The sequence below is a fragment of the Pinus tabuliformis genome, chromosome 3_2 (genome assembly GCF_031772625.1).
Source record: "Pinus tabuliformis cultivar Carrire ecotype Pingquan chromosome 3_2, CPIR1, whole genome shotgun sequence".
In the NCBI taxonomy this organism is placed as follows: domain Eukaryota; kingdom Viridiplantae; phylum Streptophyta; class Pinopsida; order Pinales; family Pinaceae; genus Pinus; species Pinus tabuliformis.
Window position 1 is genome coordinate 60,548,275 of NC_142302.1, and position 20,250 is coordinate 60,568,524.

The 20,250-nt window shown below is 37.4% G+C and overlaps 1 protein-coding gene across 1 annotated transcript in view; it reads right to left on the bottom strand.

The window, feature by feature from the left end:
* Positions 1-20,250, bottom strand: part of LOC149179837 (uncharacterized) — a 233,959-nt gene that overhangs the window by 113,208 nt on the left and 100,501 nt on the right. The window contains exon 5 of the mRNA XM_089415813.1: positions 2,604-2,744. Coding sequence (XP_089271939.1) covers positions 2,604-2,744 — 141 coding nt within the window. The remainder of the gene's footprint in view (positions 1-2,603; positions 2,745-20,250) is intronic.

Sequence of the window (20,250 nt, forward strand, 5' to 3'; positions counted from 1 at the left end):
ATTATAATCTTATTCCTTCTAACACTTGACATTTATATTTTAAATATTTATTTAATACCTTTTATAACTAACTAATAACTTAATAATCATTTAAAATTACTTTATGTATATATATATATATATATCAGTGAAACAGGAATCGGCGATTTAGCCGATTAATCGCGATTCCCGCTCGGCTCGGTATGGAAACGATCAGATCCGAATCTTCCGGAGTCAAATCGCGTTTACGGTTTATCGGTTTACGGTTTATCACTTTTACGGTTTATCGGTTTACGGTTTATCACTTTTACGGTTTATCGGTTTACGGTTTATCAGTTTACGGTTTAAATGCCAATAAAGTAGCGCTAAGAATCATAATTTAATAAAAGTAAAACGATATAGATAACGAGCATAATGATGCGGATAATAAAGTTGAACTTTCCGGGATTCAACTTATTTTGCTTAATAAAACTAATGCCTAAACCATTTGTGTCGCTGCACGCACAGAGGTGCGTATAAGTAAGGGGGCACCAACGTCTATACTCTGTCAAAACTTGGGGAAAAGACACCCAGTTGTGCAAATTACAGTCTCGAGGAAAGTAAGTAGGGGCATACTATCTGGGACTTTTGAACTCCGAGAAAAGAATCAAAGGTAACAAAAAAAAAAGGGCCACAACTTTGCACAACACTTGAGGAAACTATGCCATTTGCTTCAATAACAATATTGTAAATACTTTAGTTATCGATGCAATTGATGCAATTTCAGCCCAACTTAAATCATAGCTGAATATTTTTGCAATTGTCATTTGAAAAAACACAAATTTTGTTAGAGACATTTTTTGATATGCAAGTAGAAAAATTTGGTGTCAAAACATGAACAAATTAATGTCTATTGAACATTTTCAACAGCTGCTGAATTATTTTTAATCCAACGTACAACATCAAATTTCAACCATGGTGTCAGGTCACCATTGATCAAAAACTTGATTGAATTTTGAAAAAGGAAAAACTTAGGCAGGTAACATCATAGTTATTAAAATATATATATATTTTAATAACTATGATGTTACTTGCCTAAGTTTTTCCTTTTTCAATCCAATGTTACCAGACTCGGAATCGGATCATGTGTGGACTCATAACACATATGAGATACTTATTTATTCATGATATTTTGGACATCTATTGATATTATGCATTGTTTGGACATACCTTTACCCAATATTAACGAAAAATGGTTTTTTTAATTCAATATATGTGTATATTTTTATTTAATGAATTCAACGATTTTTTCCCGATTTTTTCCCGATCCGATTAAAACTCTTCGCTCTTTTGCCTCGCCGATTTATTGCCGATTCCGAGTCTGGTAACATTTATATATATATATATATATATAAATTCATATGTCTCTTTGACTTTTAATTTAATAATAATATAACTAACTTCCAATTTAATAAAGTAAATTATCTTATTTTTATGCCCCTGGTCCAGTCCATCTAACTGTTTCCCCAGTCAAATTTAGCTGTTAGTCAATATAGCCGTTGCCTGGTCAAGAATTATAGCCGTTAGAGGTCTGCTCTGACTATTTAACATGCATAGCTTGATCTGTTTCTTCAACTTGTCCTGACGATGAACCACACTGGTTGGTTCGAAACGCGTCAACAAATGAAATATCATGTGATTTACGCCGAAAAATCTCTCATAAACTTATTATCTTCATGTTAAGAGGCAGTGTTGGAATATTAGCACTCAAACAACATTAGGAATCTGAATAATTAATACTGTTGGAGAATTAGCAGTCCAATAATATTATAAACCATTTATACTTGTGGCACTTTATAAGTTGGATATGTCACCGATGTAGCTTTCAAGTGATACAGTTCCTGGCAAGGTGATTAAGTCAACATTACCAACTTAGGATTCTATATAAATGTAACGAGGGATGATTAATTTTAGTGTTATTTGGATGTTGGGTAACCTAACCTGGGCTCTTGTAGATGTAATGGTTGCAGCATTAATATATTGGGTGCTTATTATTCTCTCCAAATATATTTGAATGAATCAAGTTCTGTATATACCCCTATAAAATCCTACTCAAACTCTCTCAAAGCAATAAATAAGTATTGCATTGAAGAATGAAATGCCCTAAAATTAAATAGGGATTTTTTCTACAGAGAATACAGAGAAAAGAAACAGCACTTTAGATTACTAGAACTTCAGAAATTTGCATTTCCATAACTGCAGGTAATGGGTTTAGCTGACATGCATAGAAGTTCACATTTTGTCCAAACTCTTACTAAAGACTAACCCAATGACCAAGTAAATAATTTGGCCAGTAACATGCAACTCAATTTCTACCCATGAATACAACTCTTCGATACATAAATCCTCGTAAGTGCACACAGTGTCATTCTGAGAAGCTTTCAAAAAAAGACAGATGTCTAATAATTAGAAATATATGCACAAACATCATAGTTATCATGTCTACATGACCTAAGCTTTCCAGAAGAGAATTAGTTTCTAATCAAATTATTGGGAGAGAAAAGCAACGCACATTATCCCATTTCCAAAAAAAAAACCATTTGCATGTGCATGCATCTTTTTAATGAATTAGAATTGTTTGTCACCTGTAGGTTGTGATTGTTGCCGGAAATTATTGGCTGCTTATTCACACCTAAGTAGAAAATGCATTCACGACAATTTGCTATGCAAATATGCATCGTTGCAACTATCACATTTACACGTTCACAATGCTCTATTCTTACGGCCTGCAACAGAGAAAAGGATCCTTTTAAGCAATATAAGAAAAAAACTATAAGACCAGAAATTCCTTGTTTAAGAAGCAAAGAAACTACCATGAAATTCTTAGCACCCAATTCAAATCTTGACAAACACAGCATCTTAAGCTTTACTCAAACAGCCCTGAAATTTAGATTGCTGTGATGAATATAACTATAATGATTGCATATTATTCTGAATAATTGGAATTAACCATTTCCAGTTCAGTGGTACTGATAACATGGTTAGACTGTTGCTTTTAAACATACCTTGGTCTGTTACAGCTCCGATATTAGTTTCAACTTTGATATGACCTAAGCATCTCAAAATACAAGTTAAACTCACAACAAAATTACATCATCGAGTCAGACCTCCCACATCAAACGCTTGACCTGGTAGATACAATGAATGTTTTTGGTAATAAGCTGACAAACAGCAAATAAATGCTTAAAACGTTACAATGACTTTTGTATATAATATCATTTGCTTTAAACCAGTGTGGAAAAGATAACTAAGATATTGGAGGTTCCGATTCCGCCCCCTAATCTGGCGTTTGGCCATCAACTCTTCGTCAAGTTCCTTATCGTTTGATTGAGGCTTTTAGCCACACAAGTTTTGGAGGTTCTCTATTCTGTCGTTAGGCCTTTGGCCATTAAAAAAAAAAATATATATATATATATATATATAATTTTTTTAAAAAAGTATTATATATATAGGAATAAAAAAGGGGGTTATATATATATAATTTAAAAAAAATAAAAAGAGAAAGAAACATATATTTATATATATATATATATAAGAAAAAACAAAAAATAGTCCACCGTCACGTATAGTCCGTACGAAAAGCCACATTCGCCCACCATTCAACAACTAAAACTCCTGTGAGCCATTTAAATTGATAGGCCTTGGAAAAATTAAATTGACAAGTCGTCCACACAACTGCGTTGTTTACACCGTCGCGCGATCCACAAGGCTGCCAGTTTGCAGTTGTAATTCCATGCCACCATCATACACTTCAGCTGCCACACGAAACATCACAAGTACTGCACATTCAAACCGTACAGCCATCGTCGAAGCCACAACAAATTCATTGAAATGGTCCGTGTGAATCCAATGAATTCTGTCTTGTCTGGCCACCAAGTTGTGAAGAGATTAATTCTCATTCCTATTTTCCAACCATCACAACTGCCACCTATATCGTAACATCGTTCAGAGCCACATCCGTATGATTTTATTAAACTGTCCAATAAATTAATTATTGTACTGGGTTTCCGTACATAGTCGTGCACTGCAGGTTGTGACTATTGATTAATGGTGTCATCGTATTTTCAATGTTGAAATATGTAACTCAGTTCGGTCTTCATAATGACATGTGTAATCATGATTTTATGTATTTGATGTAAATAAGGAAAATAACTTTTTTATTGTTGTTCTTGAGGCATGGGTTTCATGCTCAAGGAAATTTATTTTAGGTCTAGCTCCCATTGTGAGCTCCTAGGACTTGTCATTGAGTCTACAAGTCAAGAAAGTCATTGTCATGTATGAAGGACTCATTTTGGACATGTTACATATTGTTAGAAAATTATTTGAGTAAAAGAAAGAGTCATAAGGACCCTCCAAGACCTTGTCAATATGCAACAATCAAATCGGCCTATCAAAACGACATATTGGCCTAGAGATGAAGTAGAGTCGGCCTAAAAGCATGGGAGAGAAGCCTATATATAGGAAGACTCGGCCTCACTCAAGCTATCAATCATCAAGCTTACAATCAAGATAAGAAGTGTGAATAGGAAGCCTCTTGGATAAGCATAGAAGAGGAGAGAGAAGACCGAGAAGTTTGTATCTGTTTTGGGCTATTTTTTGTTCACACGTGCGAGGAGTCTAGGGTTTATCTCTCTGCTGCAAATCTGAAGTACATTCATCTCAAGGAGGCCAAAACAAGACAAGGAAAGAGTCTATCTTGAAGGCCGAAGTCACAAGGAGGCTAGCTCAAGCCAAGAGAAGGAGAATAAGGGCTAAAGTTGCCCTAATCTTGTCACACGTGCAAAAAGTACAGTCAACTGCAGGGGTCAAGAATTGCAGGAAGGAGGACCGAAAGTTTCAGGGTTGCAGGATCGCAGGTCAAGGACGAAGAGGAGATTGCAGAAAAATCAAGAAGTTGAATTTGACTTCAAGCAAGACTTGGTCTTGGAGGGGTTGTTGGTCAAGGGTCTAGGTATTGGAAATCGTCAATTGAAAATTCTATAAGAAGAAGAATTCTCGTGGGTTTTCCTCTCAAGTTCGGAGAGGTTTTGGCACAGGCTGATCGCTTATATTTTGTGTCCTTTGTCTCATTGTTCTTTATGGTTTGGTAGTTGTTTGATGAAGAAAACACTAATAATAATCAAGTGAAAAGAAGAAGCTAATCTAAAGAAGTAAAAACTCACCCAAACAGTTATTAAGAGAAATCACCTTCAATTGTTGCCCCTAGATTTTTCAACATGGTATCAGATCTATGGTAACAAGTCAAGGAAAGGGCAGCTTAAAAAAGGACACTCAAAAAACGATGCACAAGAAGATCATCAATCAATCATCAAGAAGAAAAGAAGGATCGGGATTGATTTTTTGAGCTATGACTCCTCTCATTCATGGAGAATCTAGGGCATCTTCCACAGAAGTAGCACCAAACTACAGTACAGATCTAAAGCCAAAATTTGGAATCATAATAAGTTAAGTTGCAGGCCGAAATCTTGAAGAAAAGAAGTCTACAATCAAGATCTTTTTCACTGCAAGGAGTGAAAGTCTAGATTGTTTGCACCATTCCATGAATTCAAACCTATAATAACAACCACAGATCCGAGATTCTGGAGTAAATATAATTATTTTAAAAAAGCCTCCATTCAAGAGCTGAGATCTCATTTCAAAAAGTTGATTAAAGGAAACTTCGAAAGGAAGCAACAATTCAAAATTCATTGTGTCAAAAAGTATCCCAAAATCTAATCCTCTTTTGAGCATACATAGACCTGACATCAGCAAAATTTGGATTTTGAGATCATATCACCCTCTAGACATACATAAAGTTGCTCTCTGTCAAAATTCAAGCTTGCTAAAAGTTTGAAGCACAGATCTCTCTATCTTTGTGATAGCATAGATCTCAATGTCTCATCTTCAATCATGGAGAATCTAGGGCATCCTCCACAGAAGTAGCACCAAACTACAGTAAAGCTCTAAAGCCAAAATTTGGAATCATAATAAGTTAAGTTGCAGGCTGAAATCTTGAAGAAAAGAAGTCTACAATCAAGATCAATGTTGCACGAAGCGCCCCCCCCCCCACGGTTCCAAGCCTCGAAGCACGTCCCGTACGGAAGCGCCTAGGAAGCTTGGCCGGAAGCGCTGCTTCCCAATTTTTAGCCGCTTCCTGGAAAATCGAAAGCGTGGTATGGAAGAGCCGAAGCGCGCTTCGGGCGTCGGAAGTGTGGCGCTTTTCCGTACGCTTCCCGAAAAGCTTCCGGAAAAGCGTTTAGAAAATCTTTTTTTTTTCAATCTTTTTTTAATTTTAGGTGAGTTTGCTTGTTGGGGTGGGTCCACGTTGGGTTAGGGTGACGAATGAAGGCAAAAAAAAATATAAATAAAGCAGATGCTCCCTCATGGTAATGTTAAATTCTTAAAGTAAAAGTGACATTCTCCTTTATTTTTCATTTTCATCCTTTTACTGAAATTTTTAACATTACCATGAAATGACTCGGGATGTTTGAGAGTGGTTCCAACCTCATTGGACTTCATATGGAGAAAATAGAATTTCATATCCTATTCAAAATTCAGCAGACTTAACAGTTTTCAGGAATTCAGGATCAATGGGATTGTGGCATTTCATAAGATTATATCAAGTATGAAGGTATGCGATTAGCATTTAATCAAGAGCACCAAACCCTATATGTACCCTAGTGTTGGTGGTGTTAATTGTTGAACTCCTTTGTCACGCGGCACGCCCTTAGCAAAAAATTACCTTTCAATCAAGTCAAAATCATCGATCAAGCATGTTAAGCTTTTTCTACCATATTTTAAGTCTTGAATTAGGTAGTTTAATCAAAATTGGGCAATGTTGACTAATATCCCTAGACAATCGAGGTAAAGGCAAAGGCTAGACAAGAGGAGAAGAATCTAGATTCTAGATGGTTGATGCATCTAAATGGTTGATGCTCGAATAATTAATCATTAATGTACAATGGATGTTATATCTATCTTGATTTATGCAAAAATATGCATGTTTTCATGTCTTCTACAATTAATTTCCTATTTGGGATGTTTGTTTTGGGTATAAATGAAAAAAATATAAAAATATATATATATAGCAGACGCTTCCGCGGACGCTTCGCTTCCTAGATTTTTGGAAAATGACGCTTACGCGTCCCTGCTTCCAAAAAATGCTTCCGCTTCGTGCAACATTGATCAAGATCTTTTTCATTGCAAGGAGTGGAAGTTTGGATTGTTTGCACCATTCCATGAAGTCAAACCAACAGTAACAACCACAGATCTGAGATTCTGAGGTAAATATAATTATTTTAAAAAAGCCTCCATTCAAGAGCTAATATCTCATTGCAAAAAGTTGATTAAAGGAAACTCCAAAAGGAAGCAACAATTCAAAATTCATTGTGTCAAAAAGTATCCCAAAATCTAATCCTCTTTTGAGCATACGTAGACCTGATATCAGCAAAATTTGGATTTTGAGATCATATCACCCTCTAGACATACATAAAGTTGCTCTCTGTCAAAATTCAAGCTTGCTAAAAGTTTGAAGCACAGATCTCTCTATCTTTGTGATAGCATAGATCTCATCTTCAAGATGTGTCCTTGTGACATCACTACTCTACTCTACTTACAAGTTCAAATCTTGTGGTGACCGAGTACATGTGGCAATCACCAATCTCATTTGATCACTATAATAAAGTTTGAAAGATCTCAGGAAGCAGACCTCAAGCAATCTGATCATCAAGCAAATGTCGAAATTGTATCATCACTAGAGAGAAAACATTGGTATGCTTATGGATATCACTTGTGTGAAGACCTGTGAAGCTATAGAGACATAGATCCAAGATCAATGAACAAAGTCTCTGTGGAAATCATATACTTCAAAGAAGAATATCTCACACCCTAAATCAAATCAACGAAGATGGCATCCAGAATTGCAAGTCATCAAATCAAAGGTAAGGAACCATAAGGTATGTATGGTATATATTTTATGTTTTAGGGTTGAAAATATGATTCCAGGGTTTGATAGAAATCCAACGAAGGGATAAACCCTAACATGACATGAAGAGGGAATAGAATATGATCTAGGGTTTGAATTTTAGAGCCCCTAGGATGACCTCTTAATTGCATGAAAGCCCTAGAAATCTTGGCATCATGTCTTGGTACCGTATACTTTGCTTGGGGTGCTTGTCAATAAATATTGCAGGTACAAGAAGTAAAGATGGATGGGCTAAACCCTTGCTCTTAGAAACATGATGAAAGAAGGAATTTGTATAAAAAAGGATGTTCGGATCTTGGCAAAATGGAGAGAAGGGTGAAAAAGGGCTACACCATGATAGTTAAGAAGAAAAGCATCATGACGGGATGCATCGTTTAGGAAATGGCATCATTGTTACAAACCATTGAAGCAAGAGCTCATGACATCAACATAAAAAGCTTGAAAGAGAACTGAAATAAAATTCTATGACAGTCATCATTAGAAGGAAGTAGAGCTCTTACAAAACTCAGTGAAAGCATAAGTAGTACTTATTAGTAGAAGGAAGTCATCTAGTATCAAACTCATCATACATCATTGAAAAGGAGCATTTGCAGATGAGGATAATCAAGATCCTCTGTTGGAATCTTCATTAGAAGATTCATCTCTTGGGAGAAGCAAGTGTCTCACTAAAGAATTCCACCTTGGATGGGATGCATTGTTTGAAAGAATGGTGGTATGATAATAGAGGAATGCAGCATGTCATGATAACCAGAAGAAGGAAAGAGGTATGTATGCATATGTTTAATAAGATTGGTCATGACATCATATAGTTGCAGATAACAAGGGTAGATACTCTACCTCATGAGTATGATGAAAAGAAAGGGATCTCTTTCATTGGAAGAATGCACGAAGGCATGGGTCACATATTGTCTAGATGAAATCAACATAATATGTCCTCGCATGGAATATGAGGTGGTTGACAAGGATAAAGGAACTATGGATAGAAATTCTTTAAGAGCAATATGTGAAGAAAGAAAGAAGAGAAGATGCAATTATGGTCACTTAGAAAAGAAAAATCAGCATCTGATAACTAGAAGAATTGGCCATGATATCTCCATGAGAACGATATGACGACCTTGGTAAAGAAAGAAGACACTTGACATTGAATATTTTGGAGATGTGTCAATGTGTATGTAGGATGTTGATGTTTCTACAAGCAGATGTCATGATGAAGGGCCATCACAAAAGGCAATTTTGATTCGATGTTCATTTTTATTTTTGAACATGTTTGGATGGGCTAACACAGGGCTGCCAAAAGAGAGTTGTGGACGTCGTCTACAACTAGTACTCATGTGGAAGGATGGAATATCCTGAAGGATACATGATATGAAAAAGGTAGTTGTATGAAGGAAAACCAGATATGGACTATCAAGATCACTTTCCGATGAAAGGAAGGACGACATCATTGACATCACTCGTGAAGGAAAGTGATGGATGGTCGACGGTCTACTAAGAAGTCCGAAAAGATGAAGATGAAATTCATGACATCGAATGGAGGAGCTATACAAGCAATGGAAGGTCCCATGATCTCCACCTAAGAAGAGATAGTTGTTGTTGGAAATAGGTCCCTAGGTAAGAGGGAGCCTGGAAGCAAGTTTATAATTAATAAGAAAACTTGGAAGCAAGTCCCTAGGTAAGAGGGAGCCTAGAAGAAAGTTTATGATTAAGAAGAAACTTGGAAGCAAGTCCCTAGCTAAGAGGGAGCTTGGACAAGTCCCTGCTTAAGAGGGAGCTTGGGTAAATTCCTTTTATGGGAATGGGTACATCCTTCATAGGAATGGGTATACCCTCCCTAGTTGAGACGGAAGATAGACACATCATTCTTGTCTTCACTTTGGAAGAAAGAATGGAGTATTGGGTAAGCATCTGACATCCGATACTCTTTCAAGATGTGGTAGGGAATCCAAAATAAGAGTAGTCGTAGAGGATCGATATTCCTTGAGGACTAAGAATCCAAGATAAGAATAGTCCAGGAAGGACATACCCTGTGAACACCCGGGTGGGGTATGTTCCTTGAGAGACAATGATGAAGGTGTCCATAAATCATTTGTCTCCCCAACATTGTGCTCTGATCTTGTGGAGAGATAGAGTTATTAGTCAAGGTCTTGCTATGTGACAATGTTGAATGATATGATACTATACAGATGGGTTACCAATCCGACACTTCTTATGAGAATTCTTCAGATTGAGAATGTCCAAGTATTGTGTATGGTTTAGGAATACCTCCCTAGTTAAGAGGGAGTATTAAAATATGTAACTAGGTTCGGTCTTCATAATGACATATGTAATCATGAATTTATGTATTTGATGTAAATAAGGAAAATAAATTTATTATTATTGTTCTTGAAGCATGGGTTTCAAGCTCAAGGAAATTTATTTTAGGTCTAGCTCCCATTGTGAGCTCCTAGGGTTTGTCATTGAGTACAAGTCAAGAAAGTCATTGTAATGTATAAATGACCCATTTTGGGCATGTTACATATTGTAAGAAAATTAATTGAGTCAAAGAAAGAGTCAAAACGGCCCTTGAAGACCTTGGCAATTTGCAACAATCATGTCGGCCTAGAGATGAAGTTGACCTAAAAGCATGGGAGAGAAGTCTATATATAGGAGGACTCGACCTCACTCAAGCTATCAATATTCAAGCTTACAATCAAAGAAAGGAGTGCGAATAGGAAGCCTCTTGGATAAGCAAAGAAGAGGAGAGAGTAGACCGAGATGTTTGGATCTCTTTTGGGCTATTTTATTTTCACACGTGCGAGGAGTCTAGGGTTTATCTCTCTACTGCAAATCTGAAGTAATCTCAAGGAGGCCAAAACGAGACAAGGAAATAGTCTATATTGAAGGTCGAAGTCACAAGGAGGTTAGCTCAAGCCAAGAAAAGGAGAATAAGGGCTAAAGTTGCCCTAATCTTGTCACACGTGCAAAAAGTACAATCAACTGCAAGGGGTCGAGAATTGCAGGAAGGAGGACAGAAATTTTCAGGATTGCAGGGTCGAGGGTCAAGGATGAAGAGGAGATTGTAGCAAGATCAAGAAGAAATTGACTTTGACTTGAAGCAAGGATTGACTTGGTCTTGAGGGGTTGTTGGTCAAGGGTCTAGGTATTGGAATTCGTCAATTGGAGAATTTATAAGAAGAAGAATTCTCGTGAGTTTTCCTCTCAAGTTTGGAGAGATTTTGGCCCTGGTTAATCGCTTATATCTTGTGTCCTTTGTCTCATTTTATTTATGGTTTGGTAGTTGTTTGATGAAGAAAACACTAATAATAATCAAGTGAAAAGTAGAAGTTAATCTAAAGAAGTAAAAACTCATCACAAACAGATATTAAGTAAGAGAAATCACCATCAATTACTGCCCCTAGATTTCTCGACATGCAAAATAGAGGAAAATAGAAATTATATTTTAATGAAGTATAAAGGTTTTAATAAAATATTAGAAGTACTGATAGAGTGAAAAAAACAAAGTGAATTTGAAGAATATTCTCATTGATAGTAAAAGAACTTCCTTATATATATATTGAGTGTAAAAATAGAAAGAGTAATCCAAAATATGTAAGCATTTTTAAAAGTAAAGAAGGTACTTAAGGTTACTTTTAAAAGATAATTATAAGTTTGAAAGGGTTACTTTTAAAACCCTAAGCTCATCTCAACAAAAGCAAAATGATATCAATCATTGACGAGAAAGGAATGGAGTTTAAGTTGGAAATGAAGAAAGGAAAGTTTTTAGACACTTCACATAACTATGCTTCATTGCTATTTAAAATTAAAGGGACTCTTCCAAGAAAAGATATTACTATTTCTATCTCATCAGCTGAAGATAAAAATTATATAAACCCTAAACTCGCTAACCAATTGGTGATTCCCAAGTCAAATATAATCGAAAAATTAGATCTATGGAACACAAAACAATATGACATGATCGATTTACAATTAAACATCGAAGACTACACATTTTTATCACAATTCTTTGTTCAATCCTATGGGGCGATCGAGGTGAGATAATTTTGGGTTCACCCTAGGTAGAATCACTAGGGTTGTTTTATATTAAATACCAAGAAGAAATTCCTGAAATTTTCCTACAAGAGGAAAAATATAACACTATAGGACATTATAGTGAAACCATATTCAGTAACACCAGAAGACATAATAGATAGCTCAAAATTAATCCTTCAAGAAAGTCAGAAATCGGTGCAAAATATGAAAAAGGAAGTTGACAAAATTATTGCTGAAAAAAAAATGAAGAAATTTCTCGACTTAAGGACAACAATGAAAAGTTACCTGCACAGATCAAGAAGTACAAGGCTAAGAAGCAAAAGTTGAACCAAGAAAAGGAGAGTTCCAAGAAGAAACTTAAGAAGAGGAAAATTTGCACTTGAAAAACCTTAATCAAAAGTTATTAGAACAAATCAAAGATTTAAAAGATGAAAAGTTTCAACATCAAAAAACTGAAAATAAGGTTGATGAATTAGAAACTAAAGAACTCTTACGTCTCAAAAATCATAATCAAAGTCCACTCACTCAAATTAAGAAACTTAAAAGTGTTAAGTAATTATTGAATAACAAATTAGAAAAGCTTATCACAAAATAAGTATCAAAATCTTCAGACATAACAATCCAAGAAGAAGATATCCAGTCAATATCACAACTCAAAAAGATGACAAGCGAGTTGAAATATAAACATATTCAGATGTTGCAGTTTAGGCGATGAAAATTCAAGTGAAGATTATCTAACCAATTCAACAACATCAATACCTGAAGTAAACTAGGAAATTGTCACACGCATAATAAGGGAAAATCAAATCACATGAACTCCTTATCAACATTTAAACCACAAGAGGAGACATCTCAATTAGTTTGCATATCTGTATCACTCAAAACCGAATCAACAGAGTTATGTTCCAAAGAATATTGATGTCAGCACAATCTAGTCTTATGATAACAAATTATCCATGCCATCAAGTAATTGCAAAGTTCCACAGAGGATCGATTAAGGATAGTTAGATCCCTTCCCAGTTCGACAATTTTGTTTATCACTAAAAGGATCCTATCATCTTGTGTCAATGAAGTTGACAACACGAATAAATCCGAAAAATATGAATAGATTACAAGACAAAAAAACAGATGACACGTCTTATTAGCAATAAGCATTGAGGACAAAGCTCTTTGAAGAAGAAGGCAATGTTATATATGTATATATATATATATATAAATAATAATATCAATCATAATAATGATTAATTAGTGATTAATACAGAAGAGGCATGTCTCTAAGGACACGACCATTCATGAAGGGGCACTTGCCTAGGTATATAAGCGGGCCCTCATTTGTAATCAATCTCATATCAATTCTCTTATATACTATTCAATATATATATATATATATATATCCTCAATGGATGTCTTTGTATTCCAAGTATTTTGAAGATTATTGTGAAGTACGAAATTTGTTCGTTGCAATGGTATCTTAGCATAAACAAACTTTGTTCGTTCCATTGATATCAGAGTGTAAACAAACTTTGTTCATTACATATATTATAACTTTATACATATATTGCAAATTTTTCATAATGTTAAACATAATATCATAAAAAGATGCACAGTTTTAATATTTCCTGCATTTCCTTTGATTCATATTATTACCATACTCAAACCAATCCATCACATAGATAAGATGAGATAATTTTATTAATGCCCACAAACAACCAAAATAGGTGCATGTGACTAAAGAGAACACCAACTCATAGCAACGTGAGAGTGCCAAAGGCAATTCCTAAATGCAAAAAGAAATAAAAATACAAATTCAAATCGAGAGTCTTTCAATAGACAAGATACAACTAAATTTTAAAACTTTTAAACTCAAGTGTTCAAAGCCTTAAGAGACAATATAAAACTAAAATATAGTAAACGACCAAAAGTAATTACCAAAATTCAAGCAAATAATGAAATCTCTTAGGTATCTAAACAAGTGCCTAGGCACAACATTTTCAAGTTTTAAGTTTTATGCAAGTAAATAAAATGTCAAATTTTATCATTTGGATCTTAAACTGATCAAACACAGACAAAAAACTAGATCCTTCAGACCATCAGCATTTGTTTTTGGTATGAGGATTCATACAACAACTGAATCCGAGAATAAGGTACTAGTGACATGGGGAAGAATGGGTAGAATCATTGCAAGTTTGGGATGGTAATGGGTGACAAGGCATGGTGTGTGACAAAATAGAGGTGGTAAACATGAAAACACCAAAAAATACACAGATTAAAAATATAAATTTATTAGACCACAAAATGTCTAGCATAAATCATGTTATAAAATCGGTATGTCACTGTGAGGGGGTGTTCTACAAGGTCCTCTTGTGTTGGATGTGTGATTGGGGGCATAGTTCATTATCGAATGTGGTTAGCAATCCTATGCCCCCTTCTGTTATGATGTTTATGTAGGTGGCTGATGTACGTTGCATTGGTGTAAATTTCTTAGGTGTTATAACATTGAGATACTAGACATCACCTAGGCGGAATGTGTTTGATGGTGTAGTATTCTTATTGGTATATTTTTTCTTGCAAATGAGTTAGAAGGGGGGAGTGGGGCTATTATATGTTTCATTAATGATCTAGCCTTTTCCTGAGGTTGGATGATATATATGATATATAGGTCCATTGATGGTGGTGCACCCTAGGCTCAAGTCTAGATGGAGCTTTATTTTGTTGTTATCACAGTTGAGTTTTGCTAGGGAGGGCATCTTTTATTTACAAGGTACAACACTTGGATCAAGCGCACCCCTTCATTGGCACACATTCATAATGATTTAATCATTCAGGGATTATTAGAGGTGGACTTTGATTATTAACCTTTATGCAACCATGTTAAGGATGATTTAACCATTCAAGTGCCTTGTTGACCCTAATTTTCACACTTGGAGGTTTGTTGATGAAATTCCCTACATTATTTGGCATTTTTCAAACTTGGACGAGTCTATTCGAAGGAGATTTATGCTTTTTATGGGGAGAGCACACCTCTTTGTAGTAGATTCCAAGACATGTATACATTATTTTATTATTGTGGAGAGGGTGGCACCCTTTCCTACGGCACACATACATGGGTTGGTTGAGCATCATTACGGGGAAATATTTCATTTGTTCATTGATGAGTAGTGTAACTACCTTTGAACACTTCTCTAGGGTGCCATCCTCTTGTGCATATGGTTTGGGAAATCAATTGATAGTTTTGAGAAACATCACATGGTTTTGGCACATGTATGAATGGAATATAACTACATCGACACAACTCCTAAGGCACACTTCACATGGAGGATAAATCTACTTGAGGGAGGGTTGAGGTGGCTTCATTGCACAGTCTCTTGGACATTTTTTCATCATTATTGCATGGTTATTTCAACTCACTTAGCATTATTTCAGCTATAATCGACACAACCCTTGCCTCTTTGACATGGCATTTATACTATTTTATTTGAAAGTTATGTAAGAGTTTCCTTGAAGGGTGTCTTGCATTTGGAGTGCCACACATATTTCTTTGCATTTACTTACTTGGTCTTACTTCTATATTTGGAACATTTCCTTAAACAGTGCACATGTGGAAGCTTTCTTCTTACTATTTTTGGCGGGTTTATCTTCGAGTAGTGCAACGCTTTGACTATTTTATTTCTTTCTTGGATCGAACACATACGGAGGTTAAATCATCCCTCTCATCTTGAGCTTATATTTTTGGAGGCTATAACCACTTCATTATTTTATTGATCTTTAATTTATCCCATGGAGTTGATTGTGGATCATTCTTCAAGGAGAATTATATTTGATTGTTTTCTCACTTCTGATTCTTGGACAGTGCGTTTCGTGAGCTCTTCATGATGAGCTCTTCAAGGAGTGTGCATCGTATGTGGTCCAACTTAGCATTTTAACATCGGTAAGACTTATTTTAGTGGTGCGCCATCTCTATTGGAGGGTATTTAGCACACTACATCCTATTTTAGATCGGAAAAGCTGTCTTAGAGAGACTAGTGTCCACATACTATTTGACATGGTTAAAATTAAGGGTGGATCTAACTACTCAATTATCATATTACTTGTTTGAGTCCACCACATAAATGTTCATCTCATACCACGTCATGATCTTCATCAACATGGGTCCATATCTAGATTTTCGAATATCTGGAGGTCTATATCTGGATTTTCAGATAAACAAAAAACTGATATCTGGAAAAATTAAACAAAAAAAACCTAAAAAGGGATTTTCTCCAAATTTGTGGACTTCCGAACTTCCAATCCCCATGTTAGGCACCATGGCACATGCCACCTTGATTGCCACAACAACTTGTTTTGTATAATTGTGCCACATCATGTGAGACGTTAGCCACCACATTGCCTACTATGCTGGCATCTGGATCTGGGTTTTTCCAAAAGATGCATTTTCACGATGTTTCAAATTTCCAAACTTCCAAACTCGGATTTTGTCAAACAATGGATAAGACCGATGCAAAGGGTCAACTACCAAATTGTGAATCTGTCGTATAGATAGATTTTGTCAAGCGACACAGAAGGCTCCCGGTAACTAACGAAAAAGGCAATTGATGGTTTCTATATCTTAGTAAAGAAAGGAGGTGGCCAATGGAGTGAAGAATGTCTTTCAAAGGTTGTTTCCAGCTTCTTTACAAACTGATGTAATGGAGGAATTTGCTCGTTTTCTTGCAGGATTAGAGGACCTTGAAAACATATCAGCTTTGGATGAGAGGAGGGCCATGAACCCGGTTAAGTAGTGGACTTGTCATGGAGCAAATGGTGTTTATTTGCAAAGTCTTGCCACTTGTATTCTATCACAAGTGGCAAGCTCTTCATCAACAGAACGTAATTGGAGCACTTATAGTTTCATTCACTCAATGAAGCACAATAGGTTGGGATCGCAGAAGGCTAAGGATCTAGCATATGTTCATCCAAACCTACACCTTGTGTCTTGTAGGGGTGAAGAATATACAAGTGGAACTCATAACAATTAGGATGTGGAAGCAGAATGTCCTGACTTAGAGCTCTCTCTTTCAAAAATCAGTTTTTCTCTGTTTGCTCAGCAAAAATCTGCCTTTTTTCTGCTTGTTCTTTCAGCTGTACGGATTTGCTTAAGTGTTGTCTTGGTATGTGGGCCAAGCTGCTGCCTCCTTCTCCTTCCTGTCCAGAAATCGCCCTTGCTCTCTTGCTCTCCTTCTCCCAATCTGCTCATGAAAGAATGAATGATCTTTTCCTCCTCTTCCTCCCTTAATCCAACCCTAAGTGACTTTTGGGTGATCCCTAAATCCAATGGCTGAAATAGATTTAGATCAATAGCTGACATTAAATGCTCATTTAAATCTCACTTTCTATTTTTTAATTCACCCCACTTTAATAAAGACCCACTTAGTCATTTATTTCCAAAGTCACTTTTCCTTTCTAATTTTTCATTGACTTTATAAAAATCACTTTAAAATTAGACTTAGTAACTTTATCACTTAAAGTCACTTTTAAATTAGATTTAACTTTATCAAAATTATAAAGTTACTTTAGGAGAAAAATTAAATTCTTTTGGACATTTTTCCCTAGGCCAAAGATCGAAGCCTTAAGGAACCACCTGTCCTTCGGTACCAAATTTCAACACTCCCTCTTACCGAGGAAGGTGTTCCTCACCACACCCATCTTGTCTCTGAAGTAGACATGCTTGCCCCGTGGTAAGGCTTTGGTAAGAATATCTGCAACCTGCTCATCAGTGGAAATATACTCAAGCTTCACAGCTCCCTTCTGAACATAGTCTCTGATGAAATGATATCTGATCCCGATACTGGATTCTCCGTGAGTTTAATGCAACTCTGATTATCACAGTAAATCACTGAAGGTCTCAACGGTTGACCAAATAAGCCAAACAACATCTTGCGAAGCCAGATGGCCTCACAACTAGCTAGACTGGCTGCCATATACTCTGCTTCCGCTGAACTCAGTGCTACTGACTGCTGCTTCTGGCTGAACCATGACACTACTGCTGAACCCAACCCAAAACAGCACCCTGAAGTGCTCTTCCTATCAGAAGCACAACCTGCCCAATCAGAATCAGTGTATCCTGCCAATCTCACTCCATCCCCCTGCCTGTAGTCCAGACCATAATCCATTGTCCCCTGCAAGTACCGCAAAATGTGTTTTGCAGCCACCCAGTGAACCTTCCTAGGCTCACACATAAACTGACTCATCGTGTTGACTGCAAAACAGAGATCTGGTCTAGTGTTGACCAAATACATCAAGGAACCAATCAGTTGCCTGTACAATGTGGGATCCACCAACTCGGAATCGGAAGCATGAAGCTTCTTCCAGTTGGTGATCATCGGTGTCGACATGGGTCTACAATCCTCCATGTGGAATCTGCTAAGGATGTCCACAATATACTTCCCCTGCCCCAGGAAGAAATGCCCCTCCTCCTGCCACACCTCCAAACCCAAAAAGTAATGCATCAAGCCGATGTCCTTCATTTCAAACTCCGTCACAAGATCTCTCTTGCAGTGCTCTATGAGTCTCTCTGCACCTGTAATGACCAAGTCATCCACATACAGCACCAGAATGAGAGGCTCCTCACCTATCACAATAAAGTAAAGGTTCGGATCTGCCTCACTCTTTGTGAAACCCATCCCCTACAAGTATGTATCTATCCTGGAGTACCAAGCTCTGGGAGCTTGCTTCAGGCCATAAAGGGCCTTCTTCAGTCTGCACACATGGGACTCCTTCCCATGCACCTCAAAGCCATGTGGTTGTTCAATGTACACCTCCTCCTGTATGAAGCCATTGAGAAATGTCGTCTTCACATCCATCTGGTGGATCTTCCAACCCATCTCTGCTACTATCGATATAATGGAGCGGATCGAAGTATATCGAGCCACGGGAGTGAAGGTCTCCTCATAATCAACTCCCTCTACCTGGGAGAACCCTCTAGCCACAAACCTCGCTTTGAATTTCTCAATGCTGCCATCTGCAGCATGCTTTACCTTGTAAAGCCATCTGGAAGTAACCACATATTTGCCCTCAGGCCTCGGCACCACCTCCCAAACATCATTCTTCATGATAGAAGAATACTCCTCCTACATGGCCTCTCTCCAGACCTGCTGGCTAGCTGCCTCCTCATAGCTAGAAGGTTCAGAGTCAAGGATGCTGGTAACCATCGCCATATAGCTACAAAACCTCTCAGGTGGTCTACTCTCTCTGACCGGCCTCTTCGGCTCAGCAATAGATATGGCATCTCTCAAGGTGTCCTGAAGCCACTTGGGCTTTCTCTTCCCTAAGCATGCTTCTCCCATAGGAGAATGAAACTCCTCCTCCTCATCACCATCAGTAGCCTGAACTCCTGACTGTCTGTCTATTGTCCTCCTGCCTGCACCTGAACCTGTAGAAGCTGAGGTACCATGTGAATTTTCCATCAGTGGACTCCCTAGTGAACTGCTCTGTGAATTGCTCTGCATGCTTCCCGAAGCACCACCCCTCTGGCTCGGCGAGCCACTGCTCACTGACGGACCAGACATCCTCATAGATGTACCTCCGGATCCTCCTGATCCCTGCCCACTGGATCCCTACGACTGACTCAACTGCTGCTGAGGGTCTGGCTGATCCAGATACTCTAACTCCCGTGACCTCCTAAAGGCCCTGTCCTCCTCGAACTTCACATCCCGTCTGACAACAACTCTCCTCTGTGCAGGAATGTAAATCCGAAAGGCCTTTGAGGTCTCACTGTAGCCCACAAAGATACCCTTCTCTGCGGTGGACTCTAGTTTGGTCATCTTCTCCTTGGGTATATAGGAGTATGTAATGCATCCAAAGATATGAAGATGACCAATATCAGGCTTCTTCCCAGAAAAAGCCTCCTCCTGAGTCATGCGCCCCAAGGCACGATGCGGACTCCTGTTCTGCAAGTAAACAGCTGTGTTGCAGGCCTCTACCCACAAGAACAATGGCAACCCCTGATCATGCAACATGGCTTTGGCAGCCCCTATGATAAATCTGTTCTTCCTCTCCGCAACCCCGTTCTGCTGGGGGTTGTAAGGAACAGTGAACTCCCTCCTAATGCCTACCTCCGCACAATAGTCAACAAACTCTCCAAGGGTGTACTCTCCTCCATTGTCCGACCTCAGGGACTTGATCTTCCGACCTGTCTGTGTCTCCACAAGAGCTCTGAACTCCTGAAACCGCTTGAAGACCTCACTCTTGGTCTTCAAGAAATA